Raw genomic sequence first — 18,240 nt, 5'->3', positions numbered from 1 at the left:
GCCATATGGTATTAGCAACTTTCTGGTAACATTAAGAAATATATTGGCTTGGAAAGCAGTTATCACACCAGCAAAAATGCTGTGTTTAGAGGCAGGTCTCTGCTGTGAGTGGCACCAGCACAGTGGTGCTGGTCAGGGCTGGGAGAGGCACTGGTGGCCAGCCTGGCCGTGCCACCTCCTGTCCCCTGGACCAATGACATGGCCCTGGCACAGCCAGGCTTTGGCTGGCACAGCTTTTGTTCAGGAGCTGGGCTGTGCCTGGGGCCCAAAGCTCAACACTGCTCGTTGGGAGTGCTGGGAGGGCCCCAGTGCTGCAGACATGGTGTCAGGGGACACATCCCCAGGAGGCACCCAAATGATCTGTCACCTGTCTGGAGCTCTGCCTCAGCCACCCAGCTGCCCACAGCCTCCTACCCTTCACCAAACAGCTTTTCTCCTCTGCTCACATTCAGCTCAGAGAATGGAGGAATAAAATCAAACTCATTAAAATGCTATTACAAAAATAATGCCCCTATATGTCCCCAATACTACCATGATTTTGAGAGTGTGTGGACACCAGATCACTGAGGATCTTTGAAAGAAGGTGGGAGTGTGAAGAACCCTCCCCACGGATACCTGCTGCAGCCTGAGCGCCAGCATTGACCAGACTGCCTCATCCCACAGGGGGTGTCAGGGAACTTCCCTGGAGACAGTGCTGGGGTCAGGAGATGCTCTGCTCTGCTCCCCATGCAGCAGCCACCGACCCTGGCTGTGCCCAAAAGAATAGCAGGCTCTGGCCTTCCTTTGATGGTTCAGGCTTCACACAGACCCCTGACTGCAAATGTTCTCCTGGCAGAGGATGGGACAGGGCAGTGAAGGGCAATCTCTGCAGCATCCTGCAGTACTAGGGAGCTGGATGTGCTGTAAGGACAGGCTCAGCAAGAGCAGCTGGAGCCCAGCTCAGGTAAGAGCCACCTGCTCAGCCCAGGCTGCTCCTCACTCTGGGAGACTTCAGTGACTCACCCTTGCCAGCCTTCAGCAAACACAAATGGCCTCATCTCAATGCAAATGCATGAGATAAGAGAAGCTGAGGCAGAGAGAGAAAACACAGAAGGACTCCCCAGGAGAACCAGTTAGAAGCTCAAGAGCACCTCCAAAGAGACCATCAGCTCCTCTTTGCCTCTAACAGTGAATTACTGCCAATATTCAGAGTTGTTGTGTTCTAGATGACTTGTCACAAGTGGACAAGTCACATTGTGCCTCTCCTTTGAAGAACTGCACCTTTGAGTCCTTTTCTCCTTGTGTTTGTAAAAAACCTGATATAAATAAAGAGGTTTAATAATTTTTTTAGAGACAAAAAAGGTTCTCAGAAAAGCAGCTGGCATTCTTGTTCTGAATTTTCCTATTTTCATCTCTCTCCTGATTCCACCATAGTGTGATTCCACCATAAAGCCTGGAGAAGAGAGGGCTCTAGGAAGAACTTAGTGCAGCCTTTCAGTATTTAAAAAAGGTTAAAAAAACAGGGACAAACCTTTTAGCAGGACCTGTTGCAGTAGAACAGGGAGTAATGGCTTTTACTAAAAGAAGATAAATTTGTACCAGATATAAGAAGAAACTCTTTGCTTTGAGGGTACTGGCACAGGGTGCCCAGAGCAGCTGGGGCTGCCCCTGGATCCCTGGCAGTGTCCCAGGCCAGGTTGGACACTGGGCCTTGGAGCAGCCTGGGACAGTGGGAGGGGTCCCTGCCATGGCAAGGGGTGGAATGGGATGAGCTTTAAAGTCCCTTCCAACCCCAAAAATTCAGTGATTTTATAATAAAGTTCAATGGTCCACAGAAAACCTCAGGAAGACCAGAAAACTCAGGACCTACAATTTTTATGTAGCTCCAAAACACCATGGTCTAAGAAACAGATGGGCAGAAGTAAAAAGAAAGAAATCTAAATGTTTCTTGGGCCTTCTTCAAAACAACACCAAGAATCCACAAAAAACACACTCTAGTTTGTTTTCCCCAAGCGCTGCTCACCTGTAACAGAGAAGTGACTGCTGTACAACACATCCCCTGTCTCATTTTCCAAAGCATCACAGAGTGCCAGTGACTGCAGCAGCTGCTGTTATAACAGAGTCAGGAGCCTGCCCAAACCAGCTCTGAGCCCTTTGGCCACTGCTGCCTGTGAACACACACAGCAGCACCTGAGACAGGCAAAACCCACAAGGTTTGGGGCTCCTGAGCAGGCTCCATCAGAAGGCTCTGCTGGGAAACTCGGGTGGAGGTACAATCATCAGAAATAAGGACACAAAGGCTGCTCTTCTTACCCCTGGGGAGTTAATCTGCTTCCCTGCAACACAGCCAGCTCCAAGGTGGGGAAAAGCCCTGTCCACCTCTGGAGCTCTTGTGTTCATCACCAGTTCCAGCTGAGAACAACAACCTGCTCCTGACTGTGGCACTCTTTGTAGGTGATTATGGGATACAAAAGGGGCTAAATTCAAAGCAGGTTTTCAACTGGGGGGGATCCAAAACTGCTGAGTGAGGAGGAGAACAGAGCCAGATGGCATGTGCTGGTCTGGTTGGGGATTCTGCAGTGCAAGGCAATAGGAAACGAGCAGAGGAAAGGCCTGGGTTGGTCCCATGGCTCCTCTCCTGCCAAATGAACATAGCAGGACAACCATGGAACAATCACTTCGTGGGCTTCATTCCCCTCCACCCCCAGACTGAACTTAAATATTTGTATAAGCCCAGGCGTAACTTTTATCTCATGTTTTCCTTGGGGTTTACTGGCTGTTTAGAGCATTCAGGCTAAAAAGCATTCCCTCAAACTCTTGCCACAAAGAGAGCTGAAACCATGACACTAATTAAAACCACACTCTTTGGTATCAAGAAGACATGCTATTGTTTTCTTTTGTTGCTTATGAGGAGCTGTTAATATGGGCAACACGTCTGGAACATTTTCCTGCCCAGCGCCGCGTTCCCTCCAGCCCAGCTCGGCTGCTTTGGGAAATTGTCATAGGCTGGGCTGGGAGGGCAGCAGTATTTACAGGAACAGACTTATTTATTCTTTGTAACAAAACATTTACCAGCTTAACACCATGAAAAGCACACGGGGAGGCAGGTAAAGGTTCACGCTGCCTGAAAGGTGACAGTGAAACAAGTGACCTGCCTCAGTGCCCAATGGGCCAAATCAAGGGATGAGCCTTAAATACACACTCCATATAAATTTATGGTATGTTTGGAAAAACTGAGTGTCCAGGAACATCCTGACTTTGCCAGGATGCTCCTGGGCACTCCATTCAGAACAGGAAAGGCTGTGGGCTGCCCTGTGCCACTGCTGACCCACCTGGGGCAAGGTCTGCTGAAGGAAAAGGATTTTTCTAAGATTTTGTGCTCAATTTACCCCACCTGAGTGCTTCTAAGGTCTCCATGACTGGTATCAGCACCTCATAAACATTAACAACATTATCCTTAAGACATTTCTGGGGAAAATGCTCAGATCTGGGGAAAATGCTATGATCACATTTAAAGGATGGAAAATTAGGGCACAGAAAAGTCTAAGGTAGGTTTGTGTCCAATGCAACCTTCAAAAGCATCCAACATGGTTTAAAACCAGTTAAAATAATTTCCCTGTCCAAGACCAAACAATGGGGTCCCATGCAGGGTGGTAACCCAAGTGGAGGAAGCAGAGACAATTGGCTGCTTTGCCCCAGCCCTCTCAGAGTGCTAATTTCCATTTCTCCCTGATTTTAAGCAGTGCCCTGGATGCCTCCTGCCTTGACAGGTAGCTCCAAAGCAGGTCAGGCACAGGGCCCTGGCTAGCAGCAAATAACCTGGTCTTAGCCTCCACAGAGCATCTGATCCCCAAGGAAGCACAAGTGGAAGAGGGAGGGGTCCTCCAGGGAAGGCAGTGTCCCACAGGTGTCACTCCTGGGACCACAACAGTAAATAATTTTTCATCAGAGCCATTTGGTTTCTGGTTTCTGTTTGGGAGCACGGCTTTCACTGCCTTGACTAAAAACAAAACTCTGCTTCCATTTTTCACGGCCACAAAGATGCTCGATTTGAACTCCTGGTGGTGCAAAGTGAACGCAGTTGAGGTTTGAAGGCTGGAATATTCTATTTGACATTTATTTTTTGGTGGCACTTCAGCTTTGCACAAGCCTCTTCCTGGTTAGCAAGCCTCCAGCCTTTCCAGCCATAAAGAAGGACTGTGTGAATTACAAAAATACTACTTCAGCACACAAGTTGGGCTGAAGGGGTGAACACACTGTAATTTGTTACATGCTTCCATTGGGGAGGCATCCCCCAATGTTCAGATTCCAGCCCTGGCTGTGCCATGCCAGTCCCTGGCTCCTGGAGGGCAGGAAGGAGCCTTCTGCTGCCCAGCACAAACCACAGCACAGTGCTCTGCTTGCGCTTCTACTCTGAATTCTTCCCAAAAGGAATTCTGGGGGAAATTCATATTTGAATGTCCCCCCAAAGAAAGATCAGATGAGGAAGGTGCTGTGGAGGTGGCCATGGCTCTGGGATGCTAAGGTGACATCTCACGTGAGGCACGACCCCGTGCACACCTGCAGCAGCACTGGAGAGCCCTGTGAGGCTGCAGGGCTCCTCTGGCAGCCTGGGGGGCTCAGGAGAGCCCCTGGGAGAGCAAAAGCTTCCCTGCAAACCCCACATCCCCCGTCCTGCTCCTCATTTGAGGCTGACAGACGAGGCTCAAACACATCATTACAGCCTTGAGGAGGCTGCTCAAGGTAACACTCAGGTTACAGATGAATTAATAGGAAACACTTACCTTGCCCACTAGCTTGCCTTTCCTGTTCATGCAAAGGTAGAAATCTGTCTCCTTCCCTTTGATCCGGACTTGACTTCCAAAAGTGTCTGTTTCCACTAGAAGCTGGGCTTGGAAAGGAAGAAGAAAAGAAAGCATTTACCTGTGTGGTCCCATGAAGGCACAGGGTGCAGATCTCCCTAGGCACTGTCCCAGTGCCCAGCTGAATCACACCATGCCCAGGTGCTCTGCAGGGCACAGCCCCAGGCAGCACCAGGGGCTGAGCTCATGGCTCGGTGCAGGACTGACACCTCTCCACTCACTCCCACACAGATACCCCAGGTTTAAAGCTGGTTTGCCACAGAATAACCAACAATAAACACAATATAACCACACGTGTGGGCTCCATCTGTCACACCAACGCCACCACCACCAGCAATATTAGCTCAGTGTTAATAGAACCAGAGAACTGCTTATATTGGAAAAAACCTCTGAGATCATCAAGTCCAAAACTGTTCCTCCAGCACTGTTGAGGCCACCACTACACCCTGTCCCCAGGTGTCACATCTACACAGCTTTTAAACACCTCCAGCGATGGTGATGCCACCGCTGCCCTGGGCAGCCTGTTCCAATGACAACGCTCTCCTTCACGCTGTGGGAGGGTTCTTGGAGGATAAGAACGTGGATTTTATTCTCATGAAGATGAAAGATTAGCATGACGAGAAAGAAAATCCTTTCCCCACAGCCAGCAGCCTTCAAACACTGCACAGAAGTGGTTCAGCCACACACTCCAGTGCAAAACATTACAGTGACCTCCTGAAGGTCACCACAACAGCCAGCAGGGAGAAATTTGGCACTCCTTGTTCTGTCTGATGCACACCCACCCTGCACATGTCCTCCATGCCTTGTTGTGCATCCAGGAGGTCAGAAATTTCTTTCTGGCAGTCAGACTGAGGTCTCCAGCTCTAGCTGGGAGAAATGTGGCCAATCTCAGTGTCTTGCAGGGTATCGATGCCAGAGCTGGTTTGCAGCAGGAGCCAGGGTAGAGGACAGATTTCTGCTGCATCTCCATAAACGCCCTGCTCTGCCACAGCTGTACCTGCAGAAGGGGCCAGGCTGCCACCCAGACAAGCAGCATGCCATCATCATGATCATGATCATCATCATCATCATCTCAAAACCCCAGACAGATCCAAATCCAGCCTTTTATTTCATCTCTAATCTAAACACAAATTCCAGTCATGCTCAAGATTCGGATTCCAGGAATTTCCCCAGAGAGGCAGGAACAGGCAGACTGGACATTTTGGTTCAGATCCATCCCCGACATGGAGGAGGAGAAAGGAGACATGGTTGAAACACAATGCAAGAATGTGTGAGTGTCAGCAAGTGCAGCTCCACGCTCCTGCTCTGGAAATACTCACGCCTGTGAGTGCTGAGCCCCACCGTAGAAATACAGCTTTTGCCAAACTCTGGAGAATGTTTGATCTGTGCTGCAAAAAGTCACATTCTTTTTGGCATTCATATTTCAAACTTTAAAGCCCTCTAAGAGCAAATATGTTCATTGTAAGGATTTACCATGGGGATAGAAATAGGAGTTTGTTTCATTTAAACACATTAATATTTTTCCCACTTGTAAAGTCAGCTTTTGGCTTCTGCAGCAGTGCAAATATCACAGACCTTTAACTCACAAGGGCCCTAAACAATTTTCCCCTCACAGCTCAGTCACATCTGTAAGTTCAGGGGTTTCCAGTTACTAGCTGCTTACATTTATTTAGATCTATTTGTTAAACCTGTTATCACTGGGGATATTTAAATTATAACTGCTTTCTGACAGCAAGTGGGATAATGTCTGTATTACAGCAGGATATTACTTGCAATCATGCACAGATATGGATATTTATGGAAGTTTTTCAGAAACACCTCATGGGTTTAGGTACCTGTGATGGAGAGCAGCCTGAAGCAACAACTGGGTGCTGCCCACTTTGTCGTTTCACCTGCCAGGTCAGTATCCAACCTGTGACCACTTCTGTGAGGAAGGGCCCTGAGCCAGAAATAACCCCTCAAAGGGAGGCTATCAAGGTGAGCCAGCCAGGAGGGGAGTGATGGCACAGGGCCAGGCCAGCTCCTCCAGGGCAGGCTGAGCAGCACGGCTGGAACCTGGTGAGTGCCCACTGCTCCAGGAAGCTCGGGGAGGCTGCTCAGGTGCAATGCAGCATTAACAGACAAGAGAACAGCAAAGATGGGACTGTCTGCCTTTGAAGAGGTGATTCTGAAAGGGCTTCTCCTCACATGAGCAGAGGATGGAGGTCAGCCTCAGAGCGGGAGTCCAGCAGCCAGCACAAGAGCAAAGGTTGTGGAGCCAGCAAAGCCTGGTCCAGGAGCCATGGCTGACACCCAGAGCACCAAGGAGCTGCTCACAGATGTGCAGTGGCCAAACCAGCTGGGCATGAACACTGGTGTGGTGCCACCCAGCACAGGGGTCAGAGAAGGCTCCACACAGGCCAGAACAGGAGAGCACAGCTCCCTCTGAGCTGTGAGGCATTCCCTATCCACCCCAGCCTGAGAGTAAAAAGCTGCTGAGAGTGAGTCTGAACATCAGATACAGCCTCTGGCCAGCCAAAGGAGGAGCTAACACCGACAAAACCTTCCGGCATGAGAGCCGTGAGCTGCGGTCCCACGGGACAGGCAGCAGCTCCCACCCCTCTGACGCAGGTCCCCGTGGCAGCCCGTGCTCAGATGGACAAACACGGGGCACACTGGCTCATGCTCCCCACCCCCTCGCTCTGCAGCCACTATGACTAATATCCAAGCTGATTTTAATTTGAAAAATATCACCTTAAAAAGATGCCGGTTCCCTGCTGTGAAAATTAAAACCATCTGGATGGAGTGATTTCAAATAATTAATCTAGGACTCCTTTGGCACCACTACTAATTAAAATATGATACCTTCCTCCCCTTTTTTAAATAAAAAATTTAACTAAAGTTTAAAGATCTAATAAAATAATGTCATAATTTAGAACTAGATGGAAGTCACCTTTCCTGCAGGCTGCAGAGGTTACAGCAGCCTGAGATCCCTCCCAGGCAAGTGCCACAGCACAGCCTGAGCACCAGAGGATAAGCAGGCATCCAGGGAGACATTTGTGCTGGCAAACACAGCAGCATCCATCCCAGGGCCCTGAGAGACAGCCCAAACCCCCAGGGACCACCCTGCACCCCATGCCGAGGAGTGGGAACAGAGGCCAGGAGGTTCAGATGTCTGATCCCTGCTGTGACCTGAGCTGCCCTAGGACAGGCCAAGGCCTCACAGAGGTTTCCCACTTCTACAAAATCTGAGTCTTAAGATGTAGGAAACATCTTATTTCTAGGGATCCCTGACCCCCCTTTCTACAAGAGAGATCAGTGCAGCTCTAGGCTGGGTTATAACCTATAACCCAGGGGTCTGCAGCACCCCTGACAGCTGATGCTTCTTTGTGCAACAGGCATCTCCCTAAGTTCTCTCAGGAGCAAGGACAGGCACCTTAAATAGCAAATCTGAAATCCTCTGGGATGGATCCCAGCCCTGAAGGATGCAACCAGAGTTCCTAGGGGGTGGAGGCTGAGCCAGCACCCAGGGGCTGCTCATGTCTCCCCCTCCACTCACACACAGCAGGAGAAAAGCTCAGCCAACATATTTTACATTAATTCAAACTGGACTTGAATGCTGTCCTGTCCTGTGATAGGTATGCCATGGCACAATGGAAGTGCCCAGGAAAATCCAAGAGAATGTACAGGAGAGTTCAGGTGAAATGAGAGCCACCATGCCAGAGCAGCAGCCCCACAGCACTCTGGTGCTCAGCACCCCTGACTTCCAGCCCCATCTCTGTCCCTGGACACACCACACAGAGATTACAATCTTTATTTTCAAAGGCCCTGTGCTCCAATCTTCAGATCAGGTGTTATTGTTTAAATTCTTTGACAGCTAGATATTCTGATATGTTTTCCAGGGGAATAAAATAAAGAGCAAAAGAGAAAAGATGTCTTTAGAGGGTGAGATCTCCTGCTACATGTTTTGCCTTATTGGCCCATTTAACCTAAACCTTCCTGAAAACTCCCACTGGAAGAGACTGGAATTCCTCACAAGTCTAGGTGAAAAGAATTACATATGTATGTGTATATATATACATATATATATATATATATATATATATATATATATATATATATATGTGTGTGTTGAAAAGCTATCTACCAGCTAAGAAAACATGAAGTCAGGGAGATATGTGAGATATGTGAAGGTGGCAGAAAATATGCCAAATTATCTTTCAGATATTTCCTGGGAGTGGGAGGACAGGAGCCAGAAAAGCACAGGCAAAGAGAGGAGAAAGAGGGCACCTGAGAAGTGTAAGGTTTACAAGTACCAATCACAAAATCCTCAGGTCCAGATAAAGAAAGAGATAAAGGGGAAAACACAAGAAGGGTGCAGAAGGACTAGATACTTCAAGTCTATCCACTGGTTTGTGGTTTTTTTCAGGTGAAACCCCTGCAAAGGGAGCCACAGGGAGAAAGAACACAGCTGCTTACACTGTCCACAGGCACCCTGCAGCTGGCAAGACACTGGGGAAAAGGATCTCAGAGGGGACAAAGATATTGTTGCTTTGGTTGCACTTCTTTTTCTGAGAAGTCAGGAGAACCTTCTCAGACTTGAAACCATTTCCAGCTAATGAAGAGGATGCACGGACACACTGAGGCTGGGAGCACAGCACCTGGGATGGAGGGCAGCTTTCCCAGTTTGTTACCCTGGAGCTGTGAACAAGGACATTCCCATCTTTCACAGTGCATAGATCACATCCGATGGGAGAGCAAAATCCACTCTGCTGAGACTGAATCTTCTCCTGAGACTCCCAGCATGGGCAACAGTGCTTAAAATAGTTGAAATCTGTTCAAACACTGCCTACCCCTACCAAAACCACATGAATCCCTTCCACGACCACAACATAGGAGAGAATGACCCCGTCTCCACAGTCATGATGTAATGATGAGGGAGTAACACCAAAATTAGGTAAAGTCTGGAGGGTCTAATGAAGCCTGCAGGCTGTGGCCCAGTGAGGGAATCAAGGCTGCATCCCCAAGTTTTGTCTGCACGCTTGCATCGTCCAGCAAACTAAATGGTATTTAATATTTATAATCCACAGAACCCAGCTCCCTTCTCAAATATTCAGGTGCAAATTAGGAGTAACCACCCCAGTCAGTGAGGCTGGTGCTCTGACCCACATACCACTGCCCTGAGCTCATCCCGTCTCTCCTGAGCACAGCATATGCCCATCAAATTATTAAAAGGTATGTTTGTGGGGAGGAAGACTAAGAGCAGCTCTGAGACCCAGGCTCCAGATATTGTCTGTTTTAAGCCACCATGTTTCAGGAGCCAGGAAAGTGCTCGGTGTCAGCACAGAGGCTGCCCAGGGAGCAGCTCCCAGTCCTGCCCAGGGTTTGAAAGATGCTGTTACTCTAAATGAGGATTTCTTTTAGACGCTGTAACTTTCACTCGGTGAAAGCACCCTAACTGTTGCTGACCTGGGGACAAAGACTTTTTGGGGTGTAAGGTCCTCAGGGCACCAACACATCCACCGAGTGCCAAGTCCTGGCAGGTTTTCCTGCCCCATCGCGGGATGGGAAGAGAAGCGGGAGCGAGGGCTCTGTGTGGACAAAGGACAGGCTGCAGGCACAACCGGCCACCGCACAACTGCCTCAGTAGCTCTCAGGAACCAGACAAGTTAAATATTTGCATGGGAGACATCTGAAGAAAATCTATAATGCAGCAAAGACCTCAAAGACATTTCCACTGCAGCAACCTGATCTTGTAAATACTTCCACACAAAGGACTTCACACACATCGGAAGTCCCTCGAGTGCTGATAAAGACCCTACAGGCCGCAGGGTCCCGCCTCTGCCAGCGGCGGCAGGGTGGCAGCACAGCCTGGGACAGGCTTTGGGGACAGCTTCCCCCGAGGGCTGTGTGCTGCCCACTGCCCACCCCGAGGGGAAAGGTGCAGGATCCCGGCACGGAGACCCCTTCCCCTCCTGGCACCTCCCTCGGGCCTCCCCTCCGCAGCAGCCACGGCAGCTTCGGCCTCCGGGCTCTGCTTTCGGGCGCTGCCGCTCCCACAGCCCCGCCTCACGCCCGGGCGGCTCCCGTCCCACATCCAGCACTCTGGGCTATCCCTCGGCGCTCCCTGGGCTCGGCTGCAGCACTCGGGGCCAAGACACGCAGGAATCTCCATGCTGGTGCCAAGCACACCAGCCCGAGTGCCCAGCTGTGCAGCTGGGCAGGCAGGACACGCTGTGCTGCAGCCAGCCCAGCCTGCACGGCCCGGGATGGTCAGCACAGAAAGCATAACTCTCAGGCTCTTTAGTATCATTCTCCACTATTAAATATCACTCCCTATTTAGCCTGACACACCATTCCTAGAAACATGAAATCACATAGTGGTTGGGTTTGAAGAGATTTTCAGGCTCAGCCAGTCCCAACCCCCTGGGCAGGGGCACCTTCTACTGGACCAGGTTGCCCTAAGCCCTGTCCAACCTGGCCTGGACCATTACAGAGCTCTTACCTGTAGTGATGCCCACCCAAAAAATTTCCCTACCACTTCAGCAGTAGCTAACAAAACACAGCCAGGAGATGATGCTGAGCTGGTGTTCCCCAGGTATCTCCGGGACCATCTCAGGCTGATTCTGCCTCCCCACCCTGTCGAGATGTGTTGTTTATGCCAAAGGAGGTTCTAAAACATACAAGTCCTCTTCCCCAGACTGCCAGGCTCCTATAGGATGACAAAGCTTCCAAACATAGTCCCTACAAACTCACTCTAGTCACCACATCTTGAGAGAAGCTTAAATGAAAATGTGCTAATTTGAGATCTTTTATTAGCCTACACATATGAAAATTGTTTGAGAGTTCAACAGATATAAGACCAGAATCAGACCAGAATAAATACCAAGGTAGGTAGGTAGGTCTAAGAGATTTTTGTCCAACTTAAATAAAACTTTAGTAAATCCCTGAATCTGTAATTCTGTGAAAAACAAAACAAATAAACACACACAGAAACAACCCCCCCTATCGGAGCTGTAAGTACCATATTACTGGCCCAGGCTGGTACTACCCAGAGGCTGGTCATCCCTTAGCCATGTGAGAAATGAATGCAAAATACTGTCATTCTAACAGGGAGCCATTTGCACCCTTTTGTATATCTAAGAAAACAGGACTAAGCAGTGGGAATCAGACTTGACCTCTTGCAGATGTTTTATACATAATTCACCATAAGAGACACTAAAAATATTTTGGTAATTGCTTCAACGATGGTGAATAAGTTTATCTAGACAAGATTCAGTAAAAGGGAGGTGGGTAGGTTGTGTGCTTTAAAGACGCCTGGGCGGGGACAGCTGTGAACAAATTCTGCCCTGAACTTTGCCACCTGCAAACTTGCCATGACTAAGAAATAAGCCTGGAAGGAGAAACGTTCAGAATGTTAGCACAGAAATTCCTCTATCTCACCAGGGTGTCCTGCTGCCTCCAAGCACAGCTCAAGTGGACAGTATTTCTACAGAGGCAGGAAAACTGCCTGACAAGCTGCCAGGCTCTGAGTCTGGAATTACTGAAGGATGAGCCTCAAAAAAGTTCAGAAGATCTGTTATGCTTGAAAAAGCACCTAAAATGAAAAATAAAGGGCCAAACCCTGATGTCTTTGATCATTCTCATTTGAATAAACTCCTACTGACACAGTGAAGCCCAACACAACGACCTCAGAACCTGGCCCTGAGCTCCTCGCTGAAACGCATCCAAAGCGCTGGAGTCTCTCGGGTCTGGAAAGAGTGTGAACCTTTCCCGTCCCCGCAGAGGGTTAGAATTACTGCAAGAACAAACCCCAAGGAAGGTATTTTGACTCTCTTGTTCCCAGTCTCAGCTGGACCCAATAAAAACACTGATGTACACAAAAATAACAATAAGGAGAGAATGACCAGCCCAGGAACCCATGTGCTCTCGCGTCTCTGCAGAGCTGCTCCGTGTGTGCCCAGGAGCTCAGGAGAGAGCACAGGGACCCTGCAGCACTGCCCACCTCCCTCAGGCAGCTGCTGGCAGGCTGCTCATCCTTAGGGATGAAGTAGGAGTGATGTCAGCACTACCATCTCCTCTTTCCGAGGAGTCCCAAACACATAAATCTCTCCCACATCCCAACACCCAGATGGTTTCACCCACTCCAGCAGTCAGCCTGCCCAGGCTCCACTGCTGTGTTTTTCAGTGCTCCAAAAGGGGGCTGATTGGGACAAATGTGTCAAGCATCTGCAGTACAGCTTGAATTATCAGACGTGCCCAATACACAAAGATTAAGTTCTACCAAGCAGGGTTCTTATTCTGCACCAGTAAAAGCTGAAATTAAGATAATTAATTTTATGGATCAGAGTAGAAGTGTGTCTATGCATTCTCTCAAAAGGGACTCATTGTAACATTCACTTCTTTCGGCAAGTGAAAAATATGCTGAAAATAAAGTTGCAGGATGCTCTGGTGTTTTAAGTGGGATTCTTGTGGCTCTGAAACCCAAAGGAGCAAAGGCAGCAGCACAACCTACCAGAAGAAAATGTTCTGGCACACAGGGAAAATTCCTTTCTGTTTTAAGATTTTAAGCAGGATTTGCTCTTAGACATGGTCACAAATACAGTTTCAAAGATACCTGACTTCTTAATGCCTGTGTTGCTGAAGCTCCCTTTTGCCAGATAAAAGATAACTTATTATTAAATGAAGTACAGAAAATGGTCACTCTTGGGTCAGAGGATATAAGAGAGTGTGACTATTTTGGAGTAAGGGTTAAAAGACGTGGGAAAGGACTGATCTTCTTACAGTGCCTGGGGACACCTGGAACCAGCTGTACCCTGAAGAGTGCCTCAGGGGAAGGACCACGGAGAAAAGTCCTCTGCACCACCCCCTTTGGAGAGGTTTCTCCTTATAGACACAGCACAATTCTTACAACTGTTCTCAGGGCAACAGAAATAGCACAACGACCACCAAAAATCAGGTATCACATTAACTCTCCCTTTAACACCTTTGGTTTCACATATTTATTTTTGGAAACATTTATCACGGGACTTCTCTTAAACTGTTACCCCTAGTCCTCAGCATATGTAAGACTATATACTTCCCTTTTACTGCATTTTAATTGCATGAGAAGTTTTAAAAGTCTTTTTTTTTTCTTTCCTGAAGTCATTTGGGACAAAAGGCATCTGGCACTGGGTATTTAAATAAGACCTGTCAGAACTGTAAAATTAGTTTTACGTTTTAATAAAGGTACTTTAAAAATCTCAAATATAATTCTGCATTCAAATCATAAGTGTTTGGATTAAGAAAAGCAGATCCCATGTTAAATCTTAATATAAAAAATAAGTCAAGTACAGAACTAAGCCAGTCCTCATTTGTGGCATTATAAAGAGCAGCAAAGAGGTAATATCTCCCAATAGCTTTTTGGGGAGGACATTCTAAGTTTAGAGAAGCAGCATTGATAGCGAGAAAATCTCTATTATATTATATTATTTGCTATTTATTTCAGTTTATCTAGAGACCCAGGCTACCTTTAAGCTCAGACTCAGGCCCCTGTTTCCATCCAAAATTCTCTCCTCTTTCTTATTCTCCCTGGGATGGACCATCCTGCCCTCCTCTCCCCACCCTGAAGGGGTTGGCCCCAAGGACCTGCATGGCAAAAGATCCCTGGAGGTGCAGGTGCCACATTGGCAGGGGACATTTCTGCTGTAGGTGTGCAGCCCACACCCATCCAAACTGGGATTGAAAAAGCTCACTTAGCTTGGAGAGCTCTGTTTTCAGCTCTGCAATGGGCACAGAATTCACTCCAAGGACCTGCAGACATACAGACAGAGGACAAACCCAAACCTCCTTCCAACACTCACTACCCTACACCAGCGAGCACATCCCTCCTCCCCACCAGGGCACCTTCTGACTCCCCTTCTGTTATCTCCTTCCAGCCTTTGAAGTGCACAGAGAATTGCCCACTCCTACACCTACACAGACCTGAATATTTTTAGGCAGTCCTTGGCCACATCTGTGTGCCAAGCCCGAGCATCGGGCTGCCCCCACCTTTGGCATGGGAGGACAAAGCCACCTTCAAATGCCACCAAGGTGACCAAGTCTCCCCATGTTTGCCACCACCTGAATTCAGCAACCACTGCTAGGACACTCATGGCCAGCACCACCAGAACAGAGGAACCCAAGGACACACCACAGTGGTGGGACAAGAGACAGCCCCTGGCCAACAACACCTTCTCCAAGGGCTTTATAGCCCAGCACAAAGCTGCAGCCTGACCTGTGCGAGAAGGGAGCCACTTCTCCATCCAGGACCCCAAAGGAGCAAAGGAACCAGCTAACATGGACTAAGGAGCTTCAGTGCAAGCTCCTGGTGAGGAACTGCCTGACCTTTACGATCCCTTCCAAACCATTCTTCCCTTCCTTCACTGTTCTGTGACTCTGTGGAGTGGTTTTCCAGATGCTCAGCAGGCCTGGCCCTCCTCCGAGGTCACAGTGTGGATGAAGGGAGCAAGCAGGGAAGTGTCACAGGTGCAGACAGGCTCGGGACAGCCCCCATCCCCCAGCCATGCTGTCACCTCCCTGCCGCCAGCTGCCCAACCTGGCACTTCACCACAGGTCACCTCTGGTGTGAGGAGTTAACGCTCATCCCCCAGCAGGCGCGATGAAAAGGAGACAAAAAAGCAGGATGCTGGTGAATGACAGCAGTGGGTGGCCCAGCCCTGCACACAACAGGCACAGCCAAGTGTGTCTGGCACCAGACAATGCTTGGGCTGGAGGTGTGTGGGGCGGCAGCGCCAGCGCCATTCTCACGGCGGGGCACCCGGCCATGTCGCCTCACAAATCCACTCCTCTCCTCGCTCCCAGCTCTTTCCCGAGGCTGGATTTGTTTTTTTCTGTGCTGTCCTTCCTGTTGGGACATTTGCAGCTCTGAAAAGAAAGCAGGTCAAACCCCCTCAAATGGTGTATTTAGAGCTTCCCCTTGGGTTCCTGTGGCTTCCTTGCCATTTCCCCGCTGCACTGCGAAGTGCAGCTGGATTTTGGGGTAGCAGCCTGACCCCTGGCTGCTTGGGGCCTGATGTCAAGTGCTGCTAATGTGTTTTGCATTTGTGCCTGGGGGCAGGAAATCTCAACTTCCAGTGCCAAGGGGCTAATTATAATTTATACAGCAAGATCTCAGACTGCGGGAATTTTTTTCTCCAGCTAATTAAAAGGTGCAATTACCTTTGAGAATCAAAGGGATATTCTGGTACCCAGCTCTGAGAAGCAGATTACAGGCACTTAGGACACAAGGACATCTTTGCTTTTCTACATGTTCTTAGTTTTTGATGTTGATCATTAACAAGAATTTGTCATATTTCTGATCCATCATCACAATGTCCTGCTGACCACATGCTGAAAACCACTGCAACAGGGTAACACAGAGCATTGCTGCTTTCCCTGTGATTACCTATCCTTCCACAACATGCTCAGCTGGCCTATCACCTGCTGCTCAGGACTCCGAGCAAAACTTCCTGCTTTTTTAATTAACAAAGCTTTATGATGACCTTGAGGTGGGCAATACCTAACAGCCCAGTCTGTGCTCAGACCACAAGCTCGGGACTACTTACTCCCAAAGCAAGCAGTGCATTGACGAATGTTGTATTAATTTAATAAAAACATTTGTCTTTATTTGTAAATATTATTATAATTAATAATTATAAATTGATACAATAATTATAAGTATTGTATTAATTTAGTAATAAATATGACTAAACTGTCCCATGGCAGCCGCTCTGCATTTCCCTGTCCTACCCAGTGGTCCAGTGCAAACAGGAGGACACCATTTGCAAATCTACCCCCTCCCACAAGCTCTTCCCATCCGCTCCTTGTCCCTTGCCTTCGTGTTTGTGCAGAGGCTTAACAGTTCCAGCTCTCTCTTCTTACCACTCCCAGAGATGACTGCTGAGCCATTTGCAAGGGGCTAATGTAATTGAATATTCAAATGTGGGGAGTGGGGCTTTTGGCTGAAGACAGCAGTGAAAGGTTCTGGGGAGCTCTCAAAGTCCTGCTCTGGGGTCTCAGCAGAGTTACACGTGCAACACAGGCTGCAGCCTCAGCCTGGCCCAGAGTGCACAAATAAATCCTCAGCCATTCATTGTTTTTTAGGGATGCACTGGGCCATTGCTCTCAGTGAAATGGAGTGCTTAAGTTAGAAACTGGTGCCATGCAGTTGTCAGCAGCCCACACACACTGCAGGGCTCATACACCCGCAGCAGCAGCCTCCACCCTGACCCAGAGCACAGCCAGAAGCAGAGGTGAGGCTGGCAGTGGCAGGAAGACCAACCCTTCCTCTGAAGAGGGGATTCCAAGAAGAAGCTCTGTCTGTGTGAGTTAGAAATGAAGCTCCTGCTGGCAAAGGCGACAGGGGAGCTCAGCAGCTGGTACCCAACATCAGTAACTCTCTACCATGACTTGATTACACTGTAGCAGCTTTATCAGGCTGCCCTTTGATGTGCTGACAGCAGCAAACTGCCTGTGTTGAACTTGTGGCCACGCAGGCTGAAGCACACACCCCAAACCCACACCACGTGAGGCGTTTTGTTAAATGAGGAGGCGATAACACAGATAACACAGCTGACATCTCGGCATGGAGAGATGCCTACTGGCACTGCTCATCTCACAGGGAGCTCCAAGAAGCTCCTTTAGAACTGACAACAGACTTATCCCACAGGTATTGCCATCCTTTGGTAGGTGGCTACCATAGAAAGGGCACATCAGTTGTCATAAGCCATTTTACAAGAACATCTACAAAACTACACAGACCTGTATCAAGCAGAGCATTTCCAATACAACCAAGTCCCCAGACAGAATAATCTATTTCTCTTTAGGAGACTAAGCAAAAATCAGGAAGGCTTTCCTCTGCAAAGGTTGAGAATAATCAGGGTAGAAGAGAGGATGGCAGTTTTTAGAACATTTATTACTCTACACAGGAAGGTATTTTGCTCCTTGTTGGTGCAGGCAAGAGGTTGGGAAAGGACCTGGCTCAGCCCTGGAAAAAGCAAGAGAGGGATTACAAAACTATGCTTGTAGTCTCAGCTTAACCCACGAACCTGCACAGCATTCAATGAAAAAGTTTGTAAATGCTTCATCAGCAACATGACGAAGCTAAAGAAAGGAAGGGCAGATCCAGAGGGAAATAAATTTACTCCAGCGTTACCTTTCCCTACAGCTTGCTATTTATTGAAGAAGCAGAAAAGCTTCAGCGTGCTTCAGGATACAAACGCTGACACGGAAATTCAGAGCCCTGAACCACCTCCAGCAGGGAAAATATACTGACCGCAGTCTCTTTGGAGGTCAAACAAAATCAATAGCCTTTCTCTCCAGTCTGTCTCTAAACTAAGCTTCTTTCAAAGACATCCAGAGAAAATGGATCATCTTTTGTTGTTGTGTGTGGTTTTGGGTT

At 48.6% G+C, this 18,240-nt stretch overlaps 1 protein-coding gene across 1 annotated transcript in view; it reads right to left on the bottom strand.

Annotated features, from left to right (window-relative positions):
* Positions 1 to 18,240, bottom strand: part of FGF18 (fibroblast growth factor 18) — a 64,956-nt gene that overhangs the window by 11,417 nt on the left and 35,299 nt on the right. The window contains exon 4 of the mRNA XM_036391676.2: positions 4,764 to 4,870. Within this exon, the coding sequence (XP_036247569.1) occupies positions 4,764 to 4,870 (107 nt within the window). The remainder of the gene's footprint in view (positions 1 to 4,763; positions 4,871 to 18,240) is intronic.

This window comes from Molothrus ater, chromosome 15, assembly GCF_012460135.2.
Source record: "Molothrus ater isolate BHLD 08-10-18 breed brown headed cowbird chromosome 15, BPBGC_Mater_1.1, whole genome shotgun sequence".
Classification (NCBI taxonomy): domain Eukaryota; kingdom Metazoa; phylum Chordata; class Aves; order Passeriformes; family Icteridae; genus Molothrus; species Molothrus ater.
Note: the sequence above shows the minus strand (reverse complement) of the source record. Positions and strands in the feature narration are given on the sequence as shown.